The sequence below is a fragment of the Daktulosphaira vitifoliae genome, unplaced genomic scaffold, assembly GCF_025091365.1.
Source record: "Daktulosphaira vitifoliae isolate Bord-2020 unplaced genomic scaffold, ASM2509136v1 Scaffold_4, whole genome shotgun sequence".
Lineage (NCBI taxonomy): Eukaryota > Metazoa > Arthropoda > Insecta > Hemiptera > Phylloxeridae > Daktulosphaira > Daktulosphaira vitifoliae.
Genome location: NW_026099575.1, coordinates 25,887,222 through 25,911,795, shown reverse-complemented (window position 1 = coordinate 25,911,795; position 24,574 = coordinate 25,887,222). Strand labels below are relative to the sequence as shown.

The following is a 24,574-nucleotide window of genomic DNA, read 5'->3' as shown; positions in this document are numbered from 1 at the left end:
ACTGATTTGACCTATCCAATTATAGAGTTCAAATGAAAATTTAAAATTGTAATAAAAAATAGGAAACAGTGTATAAAGTTCAAGGTGTTATTCTTTTATAATTATATAATGCTAGCTGCTGTGAAGACTGTGGTGAATTAAATTTTCTAATTAACAAATGAAACCATAAATCTTTGCTTTTGTAAACAAACAATTGGGGGCACAATTTTTTTGTATTTTACTTTAAAACTATTCAGGGATCATTTTACTCTTGGTAATTTGACAATATAGAGTGATAATATTTGCATACACAAGTTTTTAATTAGTCTTTTTGGACAAACGAAGTCAATCTTTTAGGTGCAGTCAAAGTTTCAAAGATCAATCGTTCAAACAATCCTAATTAAACTTTTTAAAAATATTACGAAAACTTACGGAGCTTTCCTCAAAGTCAATACTCAAATTTTAAAGTTTCTTTAATATATGAATTGGTAATAAAATGGAATAAAATGTATTTTTTCATATCATTTATTAGTTAGTTATTATGATATGTGTATTTATACAAGCAAAATTATTAACGTGTAGGGATTAACAAAGATGTTAAATAACATGTCACAATGAATGCGTTTATATATGTTTATATGTTTTATCTTAGATGTACTGCAGTACGATAACACTCCGTGTATTTTTTTTATTCTCGCGCTGTTCGTCAATCCAGTGACACTTTTTTATTTTGTACTCTTTTTTTATGTATGTATAAAATCATTTTTCATTATTAAAAAGTATTAATTATTATAAATTTTAATTGTAGTATTTTGTAATAAATATAAACACCAAAACACTACAAATTGGTGACCTCTAAAATGAACAACAAATCCGATAGTGCGATAGTAAGTGTGCGTGACGACGCGACCGGTAATGATGGCCGAGACCATATCGAATACGGCGAGCCCAATATGAATTCAACGCGAGCGTTTAAAATCCCAACTTTCTGGCGTACCAACCCAGAACTTTGGTTCAAACAAATTGAATCCGTTTTTTATACAACCAGAATTACAGCTGACGCAAGTAAATTTCATCATGTTGTTTCTTCTATGGAAAGTGAAATTCTTGCTCAAGTTAGTGACATAATACTCAATCCACCAGAAACGAAAATGTACGAAGCATTAAAAACCCGGCTCATCGAAAGATTTTCCGAATCTGAACAATGTCGGCTTAAAAAATTACTGACCGAAGTCGAACTCGGTGATCGGAAACCATCCCATTTTCTTTCAGAAATGCGTCAACTAGCTAATGGAAAAGTAACTGATGAAATACTCAAAATACTATGGATACAAAGGTTACCACATCAGGTAAAAACTATCATTTCAGCTAGCAACGACAAGTTGGATAACTTAGCTTCGATGGCAGATAAAATTATCGAAGTATCGGACAGCCGAAATGATTGTTTTTCCATTGCCAACATTAGTGACAAGGTCACAAACCGTCAGTCACATGAACAAGCTGACGATGCAACGACAATAAGAAAATTGGAACACCAGATCGCAGCACTCGCACAAGCAGTAGAGCGACTTAGCAACAGCAACTCTCGTAGCTACAATAGGCGTCACTCAAAATCACCTATGCGCCGAGACAATTCACGACCACGATATGATACATGTTATTATCATTACCGATTCAAAGATAAGGCTACTAAATGCAAACCACCGTGTAAATACCAGCACACGTCGGAAAACTATAAACGATCTACTGTCGAGACGACCGACGGTAGTGAGTTTCAATCTCGTCGTCTATTTATTGTTGATAAAATAACAAAAACTCAATACTTAATTGATACTGGTGCGGACTTTTCGGTTTGGCCAGCAGATCCTAAGCAGAAACGCAATAAAATAAAAGATGGTAACCCTACTTTATTCGCAGCCAACGGGTCAATAATAAAAACATACGGTGACAAATTAATTGCTGTAAATTTAGGTTTAAGACGTGTTTTTAAATGGAAATTTATTGTCGCAGCAGTCAGTAAACCAATTATAGGTGCTGACTTTCTCCACTACTTCGGCTTATTAGTGGACTTAAGAAGTAAACGCCTAATTGATGAAAATACCAATTTAGCCACCGCCGGAAAAGTTAAAAAGACGATATCCTCGGGCATCTTCGCTTTTAAAGACGATTCAGCGTACATTAAGTTACTAAAAAAATTTCCGCAAGTATTAAGAACAAACATGATCCCAATGGATTGTAAACATAACGTTACACATCATATCATCACTAAAGGACCACCACTCTTCGCTAAACCAAGACGCCTTCCTCCGGATCGACTAGAGATCGCAAAAAAAGAATTTGCTTATTTAGTAGAACAGGGCATATGCCGACCTTCAAATAGTCCGTGGGCCAGCCCATTACAACTAGTAAAAAAGAAGAACGGTGAATGGAGACCGTGCGGCGACTACCGTAGGTTAAACGCAGTCACATTACCGGACAGATACCCCATTCCACACATTCAAGACATCACACAGCGATTGCAAAATAAAAGTATTTTTTCAAAAATCGATTTGGTTAAAGCTTTTAACCATATACCAATAGAACCGTCCGATATTCCAAAAACAGCTATTACAACACCTTTTGGGTTATTTGAGTTTGTTCGGATGGGATACGGTTTTAAAAATGCAGCTCAAACATTTCAGCGTTTCATACACGGTGTTTTAAAAGACTTAGATTTTTGTGAAGTGTATTTGGACGATATTTTAATTGCATCGTCTTCAACACAAGAGCATTTGAGTCACCTCGAACGTGTATTACAACGACTCAGTGAGTACGGCATTGTGATAAATACGAATAAATGTATATTTGGAAAAGAAGAGGTACTATTTTTAGGATACATCATATCGGGTAACGGTCTTAGACCAAATCCTGAAAAACTGGAAGCGATAGACAAATATCCACGGCCGAATAATGTACAAGAGCTTCGACGTTTTTTGGCTATGTGCAATTTTTACCGCCGTTGTATCCCAAACGCAGCAAGTACACAAGCTATTCTTCACGATTATCTTAAAAACAGCAAAAAAAACGACAAAACACCAATTGTATGGACCGATCAATCAACGGGAGCGTTCGAGAAAACTAAAGAAGACTTAAAGCGAGCCACAACATTATCGTATCTAGATCCGGCCGCGAATATTCAATTACGATGTGACGCGTCAGATATGGCGATAGGCGCAGTAATAGAACAATTTAAAAACGGCGTTTGGCAACCACTTGCTTTTTTCTCTCGCAAACTTGACCAAACACAAAAAAAATACTGTGCATACGATCGTGAACTTCTTGCGGTATATGAAGCCATTAAGCATTTTCGCTATATGCTGGAAGCCCGTGAATTTGAAATAATTACGGACCATAAGCCGTTAGTATACGCATTCACACAACACTCAGATAAATTACCACCTCGACGTGCACGACAACTTGATTTTATTAGTCAGTTTACAACATCAATACGGCACGTAACAGGTACACAGAATACAGTGGCCGATGCGTTATCGAGAATAGAAACTATAAATGCACCGCCACCGCTAGATTATGACAAGTTAGCTTACGACCAGTTAGCAGACGCAGAACTATTGTCGTTATTGTCAAAACCGGAATTATCGATAAAACTAGAGCTCGTAAATATGCCCACTACGAACACAAATATTTACTGCGATACTTCTAATGGTAGACAACGACCGTATCTTACCAAACAATTTCGCCGCAATGTGTTCAATTGTCTACATAATCTCGCTCACCCAGGTATACGGTCAACAATAAAATTAGTGAGTAGTCGTTTCGTGTGGCCGTCGATGAACAGTGATTGTGCGAAATGGACTCGTGCGTGTTTAGCGTGTCAAAAGTCAAAAATAACGCGACATGTTATAAGTCCGTGTGGTATTTTTAATGTGCCGAGTGATCGTTTTTCACATGTACACATCGATATAATCGGTCCTATGGTCATGTCACGTGGTTGTACTTACTGTTTAACCGCTATAGACAGATTTTCTAGATGGCCAGAAGTTTTTCCAATTCAGGATATTTCGGCTGAAACCATAGCTCGTACGTTATTTGAAGGCTGGATAGCTCGATATGGAGTTATGGAGAGATTGACAACAGATCAAGGACGGCAATTTGAGTCTACTCTGTTCACCGCAGTAACGCAAATTTTAGGGTTTAGAAGAATACGTACATCAGCATATCATCCACCAGCCAATGGTTTAGTTGAACGATTCCACCGATCACTTAAAACGGCAATAAAGTGTTACGAAACTGAGCACTGGACAGATGTACTCCCCTCAGTTCTTATGGGCCTTAGATCAGTGATTAAAGAAGATCTAGGTTTAACACCTGCAGAAATTGTATTTGGAAGTACGATTAGATTACCTAATGAGTTTTTTATGCAGTCATCAGTGGCGACAGACCCTTGTTCCTTTGCTGAAACACTAAAGAAAACAATGGAAACCATACGCCCAGTGTCAACTTCAAACCACGGAAGTAAAAAAGTTTTTATATATAAAGATCTAGCATCCTGTTCACACGTTTTCGTTCGGGTCGACCGGGTCAAGAAACCGCTAGAACAACCATATGAAGGGCCGTACAAAATTGTTCAACGATACGAAAAAACCTTTAAATTATTAATTAGGCAAAAAGAATGTATCATATCAATAGACAGACTGAAGCCATGTTTCAACGAAAATGAAGATAATAACACAAATCTATCAATAACAACGAACCAGCACAACCAGAGAAATACAACTACAAGACCAACAATAATACAAACAAAACAAACCAAGTCAGGAAGAACCATCCGCCTCCCCGTAAGGTTTTTGTAAATTGTGAATTGTATCACTTTTATATTTGTATTTGTATTTTTATATTTGATATTTGTAACTATGTATGTTTAACGTAAAATTATCGTTTTCACTGGAAAGGGGGTAATGTAGGGATTAACAAAGATGTTAAATAACATGTCACAATGAATGCGTTTATATATGTTTATATGTTTTATCTTAGATGTACTGCAGTACGATAACACTCCGTATATTTTTCTTATTCTCGCGCTGTTCGTCAATCCAGTGACACTTTTTTATTTTGTACTCTTTTTTTATGTATGTATAAAATCATTTTTCATTATTAAAAAGTATTAATTATTATAAATTTTAATTGTAGTATTTTGTAATAAATATAAACACCAAAACACTACAAACGTTAACTTATGATTTCACGTAAATATAATTTTGAATATGAGTGTATAACTGTATTAGATAATATAATGAAAAATCTAGTCAGTGTAATGTTACTGGTATACCCAATAGAGTATTCAAGGGGAGCTAACAGTGCTAAAACTCTTCGTTGATTATATGATATTTTACGACTATTAACGATATAAAATTAAAAATTGTAAATTGAATTTAATGATTTAAATAACTAAAGTCGGACCATTGTTGTACGTTACATGTAATAATAAAACAACATAAAGCTTGAAGAGTAAAATTCTCCTTAAAAATTAATTTAAATTGATGTCTAAAAATGCATATATTAAGACAATACACGACTTTTACATCCACCACGTATAATGGTATGCCCCTAACTGCCTAAGCAGAATTTAATTTGGTGGCATTGCTCTTGAAATGATAATTACAAACTCTATAAATTCTTTAGAGTTATCACGTGGGTATATTGTCTTTTATTTTTCGCAAATTACAACATATCATGAGCTATGTCATTGCTAATGATATAATCAGTAAAACACAAATAAAAGCTTAATTTGTCTGTATTACTCTATTCTGATTGAAATCGCTTGAAAAAAGTTACGTTGTAATACTAATATGTAGGCATAGACTGACAAAAAAGACACGGGATGGTACATAATTTTAGGAGTCATTGACAGGATTTAACATTTTATACACTGTTTAAAAAACCGAAAATTTCGAATTAAATTTTTTAAATATGTTTTTTAACAACCCTGTCAATCATCAAAAAATGTAATGATTGTAATTAATTTACAATAACACATCTACATCTCTACCAGAAAATTATAACTTTCTTATTGAATATTCACAATAATAATTTGAAGTAGAATAATGAAGATACATTTATGTTCTAGTAGGCGAATAGATATTAAGGCAAAAAATGCTGTTGCAACTCAGTATCTCAGCCATTTTTCGCCTCTAATATGAGATATAAATTTTCCATTTGTCAATAGTAACACAAATATATTATTTATCAACTGCTATAGAATTATTCTTGATTATATGTATGCAATTTAAAATTATTAATTGTACGGCATAATGTACAGAAAATTTTGATTCAAATCAAAAGATTAGAGTTCGATTCAAACGATATAGCAACAGTTCTAATTTTATTTTTTTTTAATGCTCCTGTAGGTTTTTCACTAGATTGTTACAAAAAGGATACCGAAAAAAGCTTATTGTCACTAGTACCTTCTTATTGTGCCTAGTATTTATCAAACTACTTGCGGTCGATCACCTGTATTCTAAATCTCTAGTTGACAACATATCCCTCATATGATGTGACATATCAGCATGTAAGCCTGTTCTTTCATTTTGTCCATGATCGACGCCATTCCTAAGCTTCTTCTTGGATATTCATTCTTTATCCTATCTTGTCACTCCACTGATTCATCTAAGCATTGTCATTTCTGCTACATTTCTCTACTCTAGTTTCTTGTTAAAATCTAAACACTGAACTATATTTAGTCTCACTACAGTTGTTGGATACACATCGGACNTAAGCTTCTTCTTGGATATTCATTCTTTATCCTATCTTGTCACTCCACTGATTCATCTAAGCATTGTCATTTCTGCTACATTATTCTCTACTCTAGTTTCTTGTTAAAATCTAAACACTGAACTATATTTAGTCTCACTACAGTTGTTGGATACACATCGGTCGAATGTGCTGTCGAGCATTTGGGCTGTGATTATTTAGGCTATCGTTGTGCTACACCGAGTTGTTGTCGGTCATCTCTCTATGTCCTCATTGTCGCCACCATTTTAGCGCATTTTTTGTTATAAGCTCTATGGCGCTCGAGAGCCAGTAGTTTTGTATTCGTTTTGTTGTGAAAATAAAATATCACCTTTGCGATTGTCACACCCTGTGCGCTCAGTATATCGCCGTTGGGTCTATATATTTTTTAAGATACATCACAATACTGTTCACAGCATATTGTACACGTTGGTCAGCTATTTGCATTCGACTTGAATTGATCCTTTCAATATTCAACATCATCATCAGCCGATAAGTAAAATGGTTGTTCATTAAGACTTACTCAAACTTGTAATCTATTATTTGTTTATATCTACGCCATTGTGGCATTAGTATTAAGTGTCCCCCCCATTCACATTGGTGTATATAAGAATTTTCGATTCATGTATAATACATTTAATTTTTATAATTATATATTGTAAAATTCATTCTACATTCATCCATTCATACAGGCCACTCACTTTATCCTTTACCTCGACATAGCTTGTTTTAAGACAAAATAAAACAACAAACCCGCGTGAGTACCACCGAGCGCTGCATTCAATCAACAGTCTTATAGAACCTATTTTTCGACATTATTAAGATTTTCTTACTGCACAATACAATACAACAGACGCTTCTCTCCATTTAATACACTGGCGTTTAATCTTAGGCCTCATTTCCTCGCCAATACCGCCGTTTTTTGAATAAATAATCCAAAGTATTTAAAACTTTTCTCCTCACCTATCACATGAAAACGAAGAAAAGTAATAAATAAATGAAATTACTGTTGCATTTGCTCTTAATCAAAAATTCTAGGTTCGCCACTACAGAATATACTTGGAGATAATATTATTTTTGCTAGCATAAAATACAATTTTTTCCATTTATTTTCTTATGTTGTAAATTAATAATATTTTTTTGTTGTGTAATAAACTATCACTCTCTATTATACATACTAGAATATTTTCCTCTGTCACGATTACATCTTCTGGTGTACTGACCACATGGTTGTTTATTGAAAAGTTTTTATCCGATGACCAAGCATATCGTAACCATTTCCTGGTGAGACAACATGTCAAATGAGGAAAGCACAAACGGCCGGTTAATCGATCTCGTTTATCTATAATATTTGACTGTATATAAAAAAAATACAATTTTTTTATTTTTGTATAAATTTAATTTTTTTGCGTTTTATTACTTTTTTTAATTATGTTATACTTAGTATAACACAAAAATCATACAGCTATGTTTAAAAGTAATAAAGTAGTTTTATAAAAAATACTTTATTAACTCTTAAAAAATATATTATTATACCTGAATTGCATTTTTTATTAAATTTAAATCGCACTGGCCGTTGACTTTAAGCAGCACTACGATGAATCCAGTGTTTTTAGCAGTGTCCATAGCTGATCGAATGGACACCGTGTTTATGAACTCTAAATTTGGATAAACGGTTTTCAGACATCTTAACAGGATATATCGGCTAGCTGTGGTTACTAATAAAAATAATAAATACAGTCATAAAATTCGTGATCGTATAATTTTTTATAACTCTTATTCATATAAAAAACTATCAATACAAAACTATAAAATTTAATTTGTAAATTAATATTTTATAATTGTATTGGGGATAAAACTTTTAAGACTTTGAGTCAGAAAACTGGTATTATTGTTATTTAAAAAAAAAATTTCTGTTGGTATAAAATTAAAATTACTTTTATCCATAGACTTAAAGTGGTAATTCAATATTTCTAGAGTGAATTGGATGTAATGGACAACTCTTAATACATATAATGCAAATATTTTTTTTAACTAGTTTTGCATTCTTAAACTATGTTAAAATTATATATATTTCTTTTACTTGTCTTAAATAAGAAAAAAACTCTTTTTTTTTCAAAATTTAGAAATAATCAGTTTTTAGACATTATTTACGAAAAATTTTTATGTTATATATTTTAGAATAAGTACTTATGAGTTGGAAACATTTAAGTATATAGATTGGATAAAAAAAATGGATAAAAAATTACAAACAATTTTGTTCTTATAATTTTTTTTATTCGAACAACCGTTTACGTTCTATAATTATATAAAGATTTTGACTTCCAAAAAAATGTTGTCATTTATTACGTTTCATAATATCGGTGGCAGTGCAACCGGTATTTTTATTAGATCCTTTAGTCTTACAAAACCATAGACTTAGCTATTAATAATACGCCGAAAACCCGGTTTGAATCTATTATTGTTATCACTCATTTAGTGTGTAGTAAATTTTTATAGCTAATTTATCTGTCATAACTTAATCAATAAAATTTGGTTTATGCAACAGCAAATAAAAATAATGACTTCTGTATATAATACAGTAAAATGACAATAGAAATTTGGCCTAAAATCCTTTGACTTTAACAAGCTGTAACGGACGAACGGTTAATCGGATAAAATAAATTATAAGAACAAAATTGTTTGTAATTTTTTTTTCTATCATATTATAAAGTTAAAAATAAGGGTTCCCATTTAAGAAAATTATAAATAAGAGTTTTTATCCTTGAAGGGACGAAAAAAATAATGGTTTGACTACATTTTATTGTAGAGTTTTTTGAACTTGATATTTTTTCTCTATAATAAAATTTAAAATTCTCAATATTTTCTGAGAAAATGAGTGTCTTACAAGATTTTGATCACTCTGTATATTTAAATTTTTTTGTTAAAAAAAGGATAAATAGTAGTTTTTTTTATATATGAAAAAATTAAAATAAATGTATTATTTATTTATGATAAATAATAAAACTTACGCTTGTAATATAGCGTAAGAATGCAAAAAAAAATAAAAAAATTACAGTAAAATGATTAGTGAATAGAAAGTTATAAAAGTTGTTACTTAAATCTGGTTCAATGTGTATATTAATTGGTAAGGTAACATGCTATCTTTACCAGATACTCTTTAGTGACGGTGACGGAGACTCAGTCATTTTTTTGGATAAAGTGAAAAGAGGTAAGTGAGTACGCTCAGTTTCTTTTTTATTTAAAGGGTCATAAAATGATTTGTGTACTATTCCCTTATTAAATAATTATCATGTATAACATAAATACCATCAGATACCTGCATCTATACCAAAAAGATCAAATAAATTTTACTTTAACTTTCCAGTGCTTTTTATAATAAAAAAACGAAAGTCACACTTGCCCCAACAAAGAATTAAAAACCAACTAACACTATTACAAAAATTATTAAAAAAATATCAGCAATGACATGAAAAATCTAATTATTTGATTTTGAAGTACTGTTTATGTACAATTTAAAATATGTGATTATTTACTAATTATATTGAGTAATGATCATTACTGAATTACTTCGAATTTTTTTATTTTTCATTTATTACTTATCTGTTTATCTTAACTTTTATCAATTTTCATTTATCACTTAGAATGATTCAAATCATTACTTATTGCCTCTTTCGTTATCATAATTATTATCCAAAGAAAATATCTGAATATCAAAATTGAGTAGTCAATTGCATAATTATAATGCAATTGGCTAATTATAAGGAAATAGTTTTTTTATTAGATAGAATATTTTATTTATACAGAGTGATTTTTATACCATAAACCACTCAATTACTAACAGATTAAAAACATTGTCTAATTTTTTTTTTTGCTTATTTTTAGTTATATACTATTCATGAATTATTTATCATGTTATCTTTTTAATTTCATCACATATGAAAGTGTCAACTTTGTTTTTTCAAACGGGAACACATATTTTGAGTTTAATAAATTGCTTCAAGTTATCTTTTACTAGTTTATGGCGTTTGAATTTTTAATATAACTAGATTCTTAATATAACTAGATATAAACCTTTAAAGTTGCAAATTTTGAGTTAATATACATGTATAATATATGTGGGATTACAAAGACAGGTACAAAACAGTTATGTAAAAAATAGTAAATAGTTACAATTTTTTTATGAAATCGCTATACGCAAATGTGCAGTATATATTGTCAATTATGACTTTATTCACAGATATATTTAAAGTATGGTAATAAGACATATTGTTTTAAGTTTATAAATACACCAACTGGCAACACAGAGAGAATATCTTAAATTTTCTAACCCATCAAATTGTATTGAAATTATACTGATATTCTTTCAGTATGGTTTATTTTTAGTTTAAACATTTATATAACAAGAAAATCGGAAAACCCACGGATAATGAGATAAATTTTTAATTTTAAATGTTTATTACGCTTTTCATTATTCATTTAAACCAATTATAATTGTTCCCATTAAAACTATACAGAGGTTCAGTAAGTAAGGATACAGCTCAATTGTGACAAACAATGAGAACAATAGAAATCAGTTCCTTACTTACTGAACACTCTACAGGGTGATTTTTTTATCATAACCCACTCAATTACTTACAGAATAATAATAATTTAAAATTTTTTTTTTATTATTACCTTTAGTTGCACATTATTCTTGAATTATTAACTATGTAATACTTTTTAAGTTCATCCCTTATGCCTTGGAGGGGGGTCAACTTTGTTTTTTTAAATGGTAACACATATTTTTAATTTAATAAAATGTTTGAGTTTTTAATTTAATAGTAAATGGCGTTTGAATTTTTAATATAACTTTATTAGCTTATTAGATATAAACATTTAAAGTTTCAAAATTTTGAGTTAATATACATGTATAATACACATGGGATTGTAAATACAGGTAGCTAATTGGATTTTTATGACATTGCTGTCTCAGTCACGGATTGTTTATTATCAATTATGATTATCAATAGATATACTTTCTGTATTGTCAGTTAGTGTATTTATAAACTCATAACAATGTGCCTTACTACAATTGATAATAACAATGCTGTGTACCTGCTAATATCGATGTTATAAAAAACCAATTAGCTACCTGTATTTGTAATCCCTTGTGTATTATACCTATATATTAACTCAAAAATTTGAAACTTTAAATGTTTATATCTAATAAACAAATTAAGTTTTATTAAAAATTCAAATGCCATTTACTATTGAATTAAAAACTCAAACATTTTATTAAATTAAAAATATGTGTTACCATTTAAAAAAACAAAGTTGACCCCCTTACAAGGCATAAGGGATGAACTTAAAAAGTATTACATAGTTAATAATTCAAGAATAATGTGTAACTAAAGATAATAATAAAAAAAAATTTTTAAATTATTATTATTCTATAAGTAATTGAATGGGTTATGATAAAAAAATCACCCTGTATATAAGACCTTTGAATTACTAAGATTATGATTTTTTTATAACGATGCATTGTTTTATTTCCTAACTTAAATTTTTTTTAAATGTATACATTTTTCAAGCAAATAGATTATATTAATTTTTTAAATTATTTTTAGAGTATTTTTTTCAAAAATGGAATATAACACTAAAATTTGTGTAAAACCAAAATAAAGAGATGTCATATCTATCTAAAATGGGGTGATTCAGAAATTAAGGTTAAATTAAAATTTATTACTCTTATAAATTCAATCTTTTTCACTACTCAATAGAAGAAATTTTTATTAACTATCATTTTGATTAGCTAAAAGTGTTATTTTTCAACTGTATACGCACAGTTCAAATTATTTTATACTTTTTAGATGTATAAAATTAAACAGTATATGATAAAATAGTTTCTAGATTTTTGTAGTATGCATAAAGTTCATAGATCCTATTTGGCATTTTTAATAAATTCAAGTCCACAAAAATATTTTGAATGTTAATATAAAATCATGGTTGTAATGAGGAGTAAACATTCTCTTTAATTTACTTGTTGAAAGTTCTGTGGACTCTTATAACAAATTTCTAAATGTGCCACTATAGACTTTTTCATAATTTTCAAATTAGAAAAGTTCAACAGATCAGTCAGTTTTGATCTAGGGAAATTCACTTAAGTTCTATAAATACCTAAGTGAATATGTTACTATTCACATAACATGATTTGTCGTTACTATGATACGTTATAGTAATATTTCTAGACAATTCAAAAATATTGTGGTAACAGGTCTACATACCTTTTTTTAAATTCGTCACATTTCAAAATAATATTATAAAAAAAAGTTTCAAATAAGTGTAAATTTGACAGCCAAAATTTTGAAGGGCTGAATAGATCAGAGTAGTGTAATTTATATCAGATACATTCTGTTTATGCGTTAAAAATGAATGATGAGTCATACAACGGTAACGATTAGTTCTCATATCAATAATAGAACGCATTGTTTGAGTATAATAATTTGTTTATGTTATGGCTTATCTCTTATTATCAAACAGAAAGAAAATTAATTTTCAGAAGAGCTTCTTCTGAAATTTTTTAAATAACAAAATGCTTTCCTTTTCATTTTATAATTTAATTAAAACGATTGCCAGGGCGACCGGTTGATAATATCATTCATCATCAAAAATAATTGGTAATAGAAAACATCTTATTCGCATCATATGGGCAACTTTAAGAGGAATTGAGTTCAAATCTGCTATTGTTTGACTTGCTCAATAATCATTGACGTAGACGGCGTTTTACGATAATTTTAATAACGTCTTGACACGTGTGGATGTCTAAATAGACATAATTAATTTTTAAAAGTAAATACTTTATAGAAAGTTAAAAAAGAGCTGGCTATTGGATTTCAAATAAAAATGAATTTATTGATTGACTAGGTTTGTACCCATAAATAATGTGCTCAGAAGCCAAGCCAATTCACTTCATGTTTTTTAAATCATTTTCTTTCAAAAGTATTTACTTTTTAAATTTTTCTATGCTATTATTATTATTAAAAAAAAATATTAATCATTGAACGGTTGGTTTAAAAAGTGAATTTAATCGCCATAACTTATAAACGCTTCAAAGATTATTGCCCAATTTTGAGTCAAAGCAAATTACGCATAAATCGCTTTAAATTAACTGTTTTTAATAACGTAAAAGGAATATAAGAATATAAAATATGGTTTAAATTACTTATATAACTGCAGCAAAAGAATGGCAAGGAAGTGACGGCTAACATAAATGAGAATAATGTAAACACTTTTTGTCCGCCATCATTCTGCTCCTCTTCTTCGTAATCTACAAAGAGAAAAACAATTCATTGATTAGTTAACAATGAAGCATGATGTACAGATCTTATCAACAAAATTTGGTTAGCTCTGAGTATTATTGAAAGGAGCTTAGACACACTTGGTTTGAAATAATTGTAAAGACTTACAAGTCATTATTTGTATTGGTTTCTTATGAACGCGACGTCACACAATCAAGGGAACGACTGTCGGTCATTATTTCATGCTAAAAGTTTACTTAAATTAAAATTTTATTGTTCGGGTAAGTTTTTAAATCGGTTGAATATTTCAATACAGAAAAATAACTGCTGGTACGCACGAGAGCATTACGTCTGAACAGTTCTGGTGTAGTTTGCTGACGACGAAATCTTATCTTACCGGCGTCTTGACCTTTGCGATAAATCGAAAAATTGCCTGCGCTAGATGTTAAATCCTATATATACTCAACTACAACAATAATATATCAATAAATTGTGTGTAGGTATGAAACTAACCGAGTTTGTGGAAAAATTTCCTAATTTTTGATATCCTGTAATCAATTACATGTAATTTTTTATCTCGCCGAAGTCATTTATTGAGTCAACCTATAATTGTCAGCGTTATACTTTAAATTCGATAAGCAATTGAAGTTACAGTAGTGCTTACGGTAAATTGTTAACTTATTTTGTAGTCTATCGAGGTTTCCGGTAATCGAATTTGGGTCAATTTTCTGGTTCGTTTAGAATTAAAACCCAACAGAGTTGAAAAAGGTAAACAACAAAGAAACAGGAAAATTGTTAGTGTTATCTTTAACAAATTTAATAAGATTACTGTTTCAAATAATTGAATTTTCAAATTGTATAATTTTATTAAAATTTAATTACTATCTATTATTTAATTATTTTTATACATTTTAATTGTTATTTATAAATAATTTAATATTAGGTACTATAAAATTACTCTCAAACACTTTATTAATAAATGAAACAAATAAATTCACTATTGAAAACTTATAAACTATTAACTATAACAGATATAAGTTTTTTTTGTTAAGTTGTTATGTAAATAACGAATACACTATTAAGTTTAAATTATAAGACATTAGCTAAATTTTATAGTATTCAATGATTAGTTTAGAAATTAANATTGAAAAGTTTATGGATCCACACAATTTTTTTATGAGAAATAATATTTTTTAATAAACCCTTTTTCATTTGACATACTTTATCTTTATCGAGATATTAATAAGGAACCAGCAGATCAAGTAGCTTTTGGAATAAAACACCAATTTTTTTTTAATTAAGCACTATCTAAAGATTTGCATCGAAGCGTTTATTTTTGATAGTGATTTTAATCACTGTCAGATATCATTATACTTGATCCAACTATACCACGTCACAACTGTGCCGCGACCCCCCTGTGCTGGGTTTTTTTTTAAATTATGAATACTTAAAAATAGACATTCACAGCAATTACATTATTCTGTTTTTTTTGAAATACCTCATTACATAATGTTTAAAATATGTTTTTTTATAATCGTACCATTCTTTAATATTTTTAGTTACTAGATTAGAATGCAAATTATTCTTAATACATATTTATGTACACGTAAAATTATTACTGTCAATTTGTTTTTACATGGTCAGAATTCGTGATATTAATTTAAGTGTAAGTACAAGATAAATACAGTTCATAACAACAGAGAAGGGGTCGATATATATTTTCTGTACATAATATATGTAATGTAGCTGACTTCATCAAGAACATTATTAAGATATAAAAGAAAAAGATGAAACTTAATTAGATTTATCTTTTTTATTAAGTGGTACTTTAAAAATTATTTTTTTATTTTAGTAATGTTGAAAATTGAAGACATTACTAATATTTGCAATATTGCGAAAATGAATCCGACAAACATAAATATAATATATGTAAATATACATATATAATAATATACATTAATGTATATTAATAATAAACTTAATAAGTATAAATCAATAACTTAATATTACTTAATAAAGTAAATCGTCTTTAATAGAATTTTATGTTCATTGTCTTTCAAATATATTAGATAATTGAAATTTTTTTACTTTAACTTTAATTAATGAAATATCGTTTATCGTTAACTTTATTGAATAAATTATATTATAGAGATGTCATAATTTTATGGTATGAATAATTTATATTAAACTTTTGTCATTTTAAAATATATTAATTTATTTTTATTATTTAAAGTGTTTTAATTAAATTCAACAAATTAATATAGTAGGCATGATCTTATAGATAGATATGTATTAGAGTTAAAGAGTTAACACACAGTAAGGTAAATTTTACTTTTAATTTATTAAACCTAGTCTTTATTTTTTCTATATAAATTCAAATCAATTTGTTTAATAAATAGAAAAAAACTTTGTACAAGTTTTTATTAATTATTAAATTATTAAAGTTTTTTAATTAAATAATTTCACTATTTTGGGATTTCTTTTAAGAATATGTAAATATTTTATTAATTATCGTCGTTAATTATTATTGTTTATGAATTATTATTCAACTATTGCTCCATGTAAAAATTTACATCTGCGCTTAATGTAAAAAATATTGACATAGAAGTATAGTGATAATAAGAAAATTAAAAAAGATAGTATTGTGGAAAATCGGTGTAGTATTTGATCAAAGACAAAAACCAGTCTGTGTATGTTGTGTAAGACTCTGTGTAGAATGCGCATCGGTACCACGTGCCTGGCGGAGCAAGTGGTGCCAAATGGAAACTTCCGTGTCCCTGTCGACTTATTCAGAATACCAGTAGAAATTCGACTCTTCGCTGTGCGTATGACCGGTACGCGTGTGACGTGGTCGCCGTCACCGATGGCGGTAATAAAAATTGTTTTTTATATTTTTTTTTAATTTTTTTTTTATTGTTTATTCTTCTACGAGCTGGATGTAACCGTTCGACGTTGTTGAATAAATATTTGCTTCTTATTTTTTATTTTTAACAGTAAAATTTTGCAACGAAAAAAGGTCTAAGGGCATTTTGGCTGGTATAATTTGCCATAAACGGTAATATAATAATGAAAAAATGTTTTAAATAAAATTATGATCTGAAATACTAGATTGTAAATCAATCAGATCATAATATAAATTGAGGTAATTCATGATTATAAAAACATTGTTTTGAGAGATTTACTTACAAGAAATATAAGCGCTCAGTTAGTCAATAATCCAAATGTAATATAAATGAAAAGTTTTTGTACAATAGTTGCATATTATACAGCTTTTCAGATAATTTTTTTTTTTTTTTAAATAAAAAATTAGCAATATCAAGTGAGAATTATGACATGCGTTTGCTGTCACACTTATAATTCTCCAAAAAAATTGGATAGATTTAAAAATATGTCAATTGGAAGTTCATTTTATTCAGCACAGATATCACAGCAATAATGTTGTATTATTATGTCGGCCAAATTTAAACCATAATCATAACCTATACGCGAGTAGGTTGGGGTATATGTAAAATACTATAAGAAATCATAAATTAAATGCAGCTCATTTTTAACCTATATATACCTGTTGGCTGCAAGAGACACATCAAGATAAGTTATTGCTAAATTATAAGCAAAAGTTCTATTGTTTAAAACTTATAAATTAAGTTATGGTTTATTTTTTAAATAAATACAAACATTTTTTTTATTATCAATCTTTATAATTAATATTTTATGGTTAATGTTAAAGTTTTTGAACATTAGTAGATACAAAGACTTTTAAATTCATTTCATTTTTGATATTATTAATTTTCAAAAAATTATATGGAATTAATATATATTATTTATATTAATGGGTAAAAAAATTAAACTTAAAAAGCAAGAATTTTTATAAATAACTTTTAAGTCCCAATAATGTTGACAACAACTTATAACTTTCATCAGATAGAACGATTTATTGTTCTTAAAAATTTGTTCCTATTGCCAATTTATTTAGTTTTTATTGTACATTATCTGAATGTTGGAAAAAAGAAATTATTTTATTGAGATTACCACCTTTAAATCCAAACTATAGATAAATTGTGTGTTAGTAAAAATGTAATACTAAAAAAAAAATAAAAATTTAATTACTTAGTACACAATCAGACCCTAAAGTAAATTTAAAAACTACATTAGTGTTAATATTAAACTAAAATTTTTAAATAATAACTAAAAATACTCATTAATTATTAATAATAATATTAGAAGATTTGTTATGGATAAATTTTTATAAATTATTTTAATAAACTTCTATTAAAAAAAATCATTTACAGCTATAAATTTACATCTTAATAGTTATAAAGTTAATTTTTAGAAGAAAAAGGGAAGACTATTAGTTTTGTAATAATTTTCAAGATGTTCAAATCCTAAGTTTTTTTTATAAATTGAACTTTTCGGATTAGTATATCAAAATCAATCATTTGTGTGATATTATTGTAAACTAAAAAGTAACAGGAAAATATAAGATAAATTTTATTACAAATACTAGATGACCCATGACAACTTTCTGACGTCTCTTATAACTTTTGATCCAATTGCAATTTTGTTTAATTTTTTTCTTGATAACTATTACCTTTTTAGACCACGTTAAAAGAACATTTATTATTTATCACTACAAAAAAAAAAAAAAATCATTATTATTTTATTTTTATTTGAAAGTAGCTTTTAGCACTTTTCTCATAAAAATTGTTTGTAGTTCAATAATAATATTAAGACAAGTACACATTAAGTTACAAGTACTTTAATACATTAAGTGTGTATGTAATGTGGGTGTGTGAAGCTTGTACTGGTATACTATACACTGTCATCATTCTTACATATAAAATATATTTTCATTCTAATATTAGAAGATTCATCATTCAGAAATAAATAAATAAAATTTTCTTTATTCATTTATCTTAATTATTTTTAACTTAATATCCTAGGTAATTAAGTTGTAAATTGATAAAAGTTTGGATCTATAAAAATTCTATTTTCAATAAATCACAGTTAAATTAAATTAATAAAAAATTGATATTTTAATATTGTTAGAGTGAAAAATTTATTTCTCAAAACATCCAAATAAAATATTAAATTATTAATCATTGCTGTAAATTGAGTCGTCTAGTTACAAAATGACAAATTTTAATACATTTTTTATAGTTTTGTTTTTTTTTAAACTAATTATGAGCTAATTCAACAGTAAATTTTTGTAAACATACGACCTCAATTCTTGACTAATATCAAGAAGTTTAATAATTTATTTAAATTGTAGTACACTTTTAACATAATCGTTCCTTTGTATTTTCAACGACTAAAAAAATAATATACTACATAAATTCTGTTCAATAGTCCTATAAATTACTGTGATACTGCTCATTAAATATTTTTTTGCAAAAACATATTTAAGTATACTGAAGCTAAAAAAAAGTTTCTTTTTTAATTTCATTGCTAACACTTCTAAAGAAAGTTTTGAAATGTTTAAATAACTAACAAGATTAATATTATGTTCAAAGATTTAAGCAAGATTTGCGTTCATCTTACATAATTACAACAAAATAAAAAATAAATTCTTGTTAGCTTATTTTAAATTTAACTAAAAATGGAATTCTGAAATCATTACAAGTTTTGTACTAAATTTATCATTATTGACTCTCATTATTGACTTTTAAGTTCTTTGTTATTTGAACCAACATTTTTTATGATAAATTGAGAGTATTTATTATTATACAAGCCTGTTATGATAATAACAGTTATAGATTCAAAAGACTTAGATACTCCCAACCTTAACTCGATATTTTAATATTATTCATAATGGATAAGACACTCATTTTTTGAAAACTATTGACAATTTTTAATTTTTATAAAGAAGAAAATTTTTTGGTTTAAGAACTCTACAATAATATGTAGTTCAATAATTATTTTTTCATCCTTTTAATATTATAAGCATTAAACTTTACTTTTTATCAATGAAAAGTTTTATTTTCAGTTCAGTAGATATGATAGAAAAAAAACTGAATAATTTTGTTCTTATAATTTTTTTTATCCGATCAAATTATTGTTTTTTTTTTAATTGTTTAAATATTTGGATTTTAAATAGAAATTCATTATATAATTAATAGTTTTCAAAATTATTATTGATTTTGATATTTAATATGTTAAAAGTAATCATTTTTAACCTACATTTTTTTGTCCTTTAAAGTGAAAGTTAATAATAAAAAAAAAATTATTTTTAACCACAACTATTAGCTCAACTTGCAAGTTTGAAATTGACATCATTAAATTTAATAAAATTATATTGATTTATTCATTTTTTTTATAAAAATCTCATTTTTTCATTAACTTAGATGATAGTTTTCACTATGAAAACAAACTAAAGTCTGAAATTTTTCTTTTTCATATTAAAGTATATTACATAAGCTTTAATTTAAAGCTATATATAAAAGTGTCAGTATTTCCGGAACACATTCAAAAATTAAGTTGAAAAAGTTCTTTTTTCTATATGTATTTTTAAGTTTTGAACTCTTACTGGATAATGGATAATAGTCCGATTAAAAAAAAAATATGTCACATAAAAGACGAATATAAATAGTATTTATCTTAAAAAAATTATAATGATCCATACATTTTTTAAAAAGTTATATATAATAAAGTTAGAAATGTAAAAAATAAATCGAGAATTTTAACACAAAAATAGCATATGATAGCCATTTTCACTGCAAAGATAAAATAAAGCCCGAATTTTTTTTTTTTCATAATAAAATATATTTTAATTTAAGATATATAAAAAAATGTCAGTATTTCCGGGACATTTTCAAAAGTTAATTTTTTATGAAATAGTTGTCATTTTGAATCCCCTCTTGTGAGCAGGTAAAGGGTGAAATTTATAAAAAAATTTATCAAATGATAGCTTAATAACTCATGTATCTATATAAAAAAAAACTTATATTGATTTTGTTATTTTTAAAAAAGTTATGTAAATTTTAATTTAAAAAAATTTCAAAAATGTCGAAAATTAGCGATTTTTAAATTTATAATTTTATTGGAGATTTCCCCAATTTACAGAGAACAAGAAAATTTTTTTTCAATTTTTGAGGGTAATATCATCGACTAGATACGATTTAGGATCCTTTCACGTATCGTTGAAAGAAATCGGTTCGGTGAGTGCTGAGAAAAAGTGGTAACAGACACAAAAAATAAAAAAAAAAAACCATCATAGTATAACTAATACCTTTTCAGCTTTGCATCGAAGATTAATTTATCAGAATAAAAGTGTTAATGTAGACTTATCAGAAAACCATGATTTTTTTGCATTTTTATTGTAATATATTACATAAATAGATATCATTGTTATGATTTCTAATTAACTTTTAGTTTTTAAAAAGATTCTACACTTGAAATAGGCTGAACTGAAATAATTTTAATGATTTACTTTAACTAAAAAAGCCAATCAAAAAAAGTTGTTAAAACGATCTATTCAATTGAGCGTACTATAATATTCGATTATAAATGTAAAGATTCATTGTTAAATTCAGGTGAAACTAAATATCAGTTTTTTTAGATTTATGGATTATATAGTAACACGTTACAAAAAAATGTGGAATGTTATAGACTGGTAGTAGCACATACAAATAGAGTTAAAAAATTAATAAATTTCAATGTTAAACTATTTACTTTTGTAGTTCAATACTTTTAACATATCAAAACTAGTTGGACAATAAATACTTTAAAATATTATAAATGAAAGATTTTAATTGTTTCAATTGATAAAGCTGGTTAAGCAATTTTTTATTTGATTAAGGGATTTTTTTTTTAATTTTTGAGTGTAATATCGTCAACTAAATATGAATTGTAATCATTTGATGTATCGTTGAAAAAAGTTGGTCGAGTGAGGGTTGTGAAAATAAATCGCAGCTACAAATAAAACCAAATAGTAAAATAATATTAACATGAAAAATAAATTTCTTTTCACGAGGAGATACTAAAGTGATGGGATTCTCGATAATTATTGAAGCTATTGAATCTAAATAAGATTAAAATCAAATATTTTGAAAATTTTTTCTAACTCAAAAAATTAATTTGTCACAGGCAGATTTTAACCCCTCGTACCCTAAGCGTGAAAAACACAAGTGTTACTGATTCGGCAATGGTTCATCGTTTGATAAATTTGGCAATTTAAGCTAATTATAATTTTAAAGATACTATTTTGGATTTAAAAAAAGTTAAATAAGTTTAACTTTATATTCTATGTCAATTTAATTATATATATTCATGAAAGTCAGTGTATTTCCCTTTTAAGATATTTTAAAATAAAATACAAAATTTTAACACAAAAATAGCATATTTTTGAATGCGGTAGCCTTTATCACCAAAAAGAAAATCTGTATTTATCTATTTTTATTCATAGTATAGTGTATAATATAAGCTTTAACTTAAGATTAAATTAATATGTCAATATTTTCAAAAATTTAATTGAAAAAGTTTAACTTGTATGCTGCAAAAATTGCTTTTTTGAATCCCTCTTGTGGGCAGGTTTAGAGTCAGATTTTCAAAAAAAATAAAAGAAAAGAAAAATATCAAAGGTTTCAAAATAAAAATAAAATTATTTTAACTTATTAATTTTTCAAAATATTTTCTGGCATTTTTAAGTATTAAAATATATCATGTTAAACAGTGTTTTTTATATAAAAATTACATTATTCCTTAAATTCGACGGCTATTTTTCCATAGAAGAAAAGGTGTCGGGACAAATATTTTTTTGAACTTATAGTATTTATTGTAAGCTTTAATTTGACATATATCTAAAGCTTGGAGTATGTATAAGGAAAATGGTCTAATTTAAAAAAAAAGTATGTTAAATGAAAGAAGTAAACATAAAGTGCTTATGGAAAAAAATTGTATTGATCCATACATTTTTCTAAAAGTTATAGTAATTTAAAGTTAAAAAAATAAAATAAAATAAAATTTGACACGTGTTTAAAGCTCCAAGTATTTCCAGAACATTTTCAAATGTTAAGTTAAAAAAGTTAGTTTTTGTAAAAAAGTTGTTATTTTAAATCCCTCCCTGTAATCAGATTAAATGTTAGATTTTAAATAAATGATATAAAATGAAAGAAAAATATATAAGGTTTCAATATAAAAAAAATTATGTTGATTTGTTCATTTTTAAAGAAGTTATGGTAGTTTTAAGAAAAAAAAGTGAACAATTTTCAAAAATTACTGATTTTTAAAACTGTAATTTGTTAGATTTCCCCCATTTGCGGGGAACGAAGCAAAATTTTTAAGAGTAATGTCTTCAACTAAATACGATTTGTGATATTGACGTATTGTTGAAAGAAATTGGTCCAGTGAGAGTTGAGAAAAAGTGGCAACAGACACACAAAAAAAAAAAAACATATCGTGGTAAAATTAATATCTTCACAGCTTCGCATCGAAGCTAAAATTGAATTGAATAAAGAAGTTCACGATATATAAGGTTTTCTGAAATTCTAACGAATCATTGTGAACAGTTTTTGACATGTTAAATAATTGACAAACAAACATTGTTTTTACTAGCTTCACAAACTTTTTTCGATTAAATGTACAGTAATGTACATAATTAAAAATACAGTATTGTTACTTCATTTTGTGATTATTTATGGCTAACTTAGGAAAAACAAATGCTCTAAAATAATTACAAAAAGACATGTACATTAAAATAAAAAGTGTCAATGTTTTCATATAAGAAGAAAAAAAATTATTATTAAATATAAGTAAATAAAATTTGATAAACAAAATTATGCACAAGGTAATATAACGAGATACAATTTTGTAATATAATTCTCTTACAAATATTAATATAATTTTTATTGGTCTAAACTTTATATTAATTTAATTTTTTTTTTATCTGAAGACTCAGTTTTTATGCAATTATTATTTTTATATTATGGCGTTTATATTTAATAAGCATTACAATTGTTTACTAAAATTTACCTTGTTTAAATATGTAAGTTCAATTAGTAGTATTTTTTATTATGAAATTCAATAGAGGGCAGTTAACACTAATTAGTCTAATAGTTTAGTTTATTTTTATGTATAAATATCAATATTATTTCTATGTAGGAGTTTACTAGTCGTCTTTATTTTAAATAAATATTTTTTTTGAAGAGAAAAATATTGAAAATCTGTGACTGGATAACAGATGCGGTCAAATAATATGATACGGCCCCGCGTCGCTTTGTGATACTTGGAGCTTAGCGATTCGCGCCATATTTAACAGCCGTCTCCCTATTAAGTGTATATGATAGTTGACTGACCAACGCTGCGTACTATACGTCACGGTACAAAGTCCAACGAATCATCACAATAGTCGACAGCATCACGACTGTTTTGTTACTGCGATTGTTCAGTTTCCTGCCCCATAATTTTTGGTACTAATTAAAAATAAACGTCATTCATCGAACCTATAAATCTTTTGTGTCGATTACACGTTTTATTAAATCTACCCCCTCATTTATTCTACAGCATTTCAGATATTACCTTGGAAGGATGAA

The 24,574-nt window shown here is 27.1% G+C and overlaps 2 protein-coding genes across 5 annotated transcripts in view; one reads left to right on the top strand and one right to left on the bottom strand.

Annotated features, from left to right (window-relative positions):
- The window catches only part of LOC126903692 (uncharacterized), a 19,807-nt gene extending 5,373 nt beyond the window's left edge, over window positions 1-14,434 (bottom strand). The window contains exons 1-4 of the mRNA XM_050682069.1: window positions 14,217-14,434; window positions 13,973-14,077; window positions 8,305-8,486; window positions 7,947-8,123 (exon numbers count right to left, since the gene is read on the bottom strand). Coding sequence (XP_050538026.1) covers window positions 7,947-8,123; window positions 8,305-8,486; window positions 13,973-14,077; window positions 14,217-14,223 — 471 coding nt within the window. The 5' untranslated portion in view covers window positions 14,224-14,434. The remainder of the gene's footprint in view (window positions 1-7,946; window positions 8,124-8,304; window positions 8,487-13,972; window positions 14,078-14,216) is intronic.
- A 2,337-nt stretch (window positions 14,435-16,771) lies between these two features.
- Window positions 16,772-24,574, top strand: part of LOC126903719 (ankyrin repeat and fibronectin type-III domain-containing protein 1) — a 100,493-nt gene continuing 92,690 nt past the window's right edge. The window contains exons 1-2 of one of the 4 annotated variants that reach the window (XM_050682131.1): window positions 16,901-16,917; window positions 17,043-17,103. The gene's annotated coding sequence lies outside the window, so the exon portion shown is untranslated. Of the gene's footprint in view, window positions 17,104-24,574 lie in introns of all 4 variants that reach the window. The other 3 variants (XM_050682132.1, XM_050682129.1, XM_050682130.1) reach the window with 3 other exon arrangements.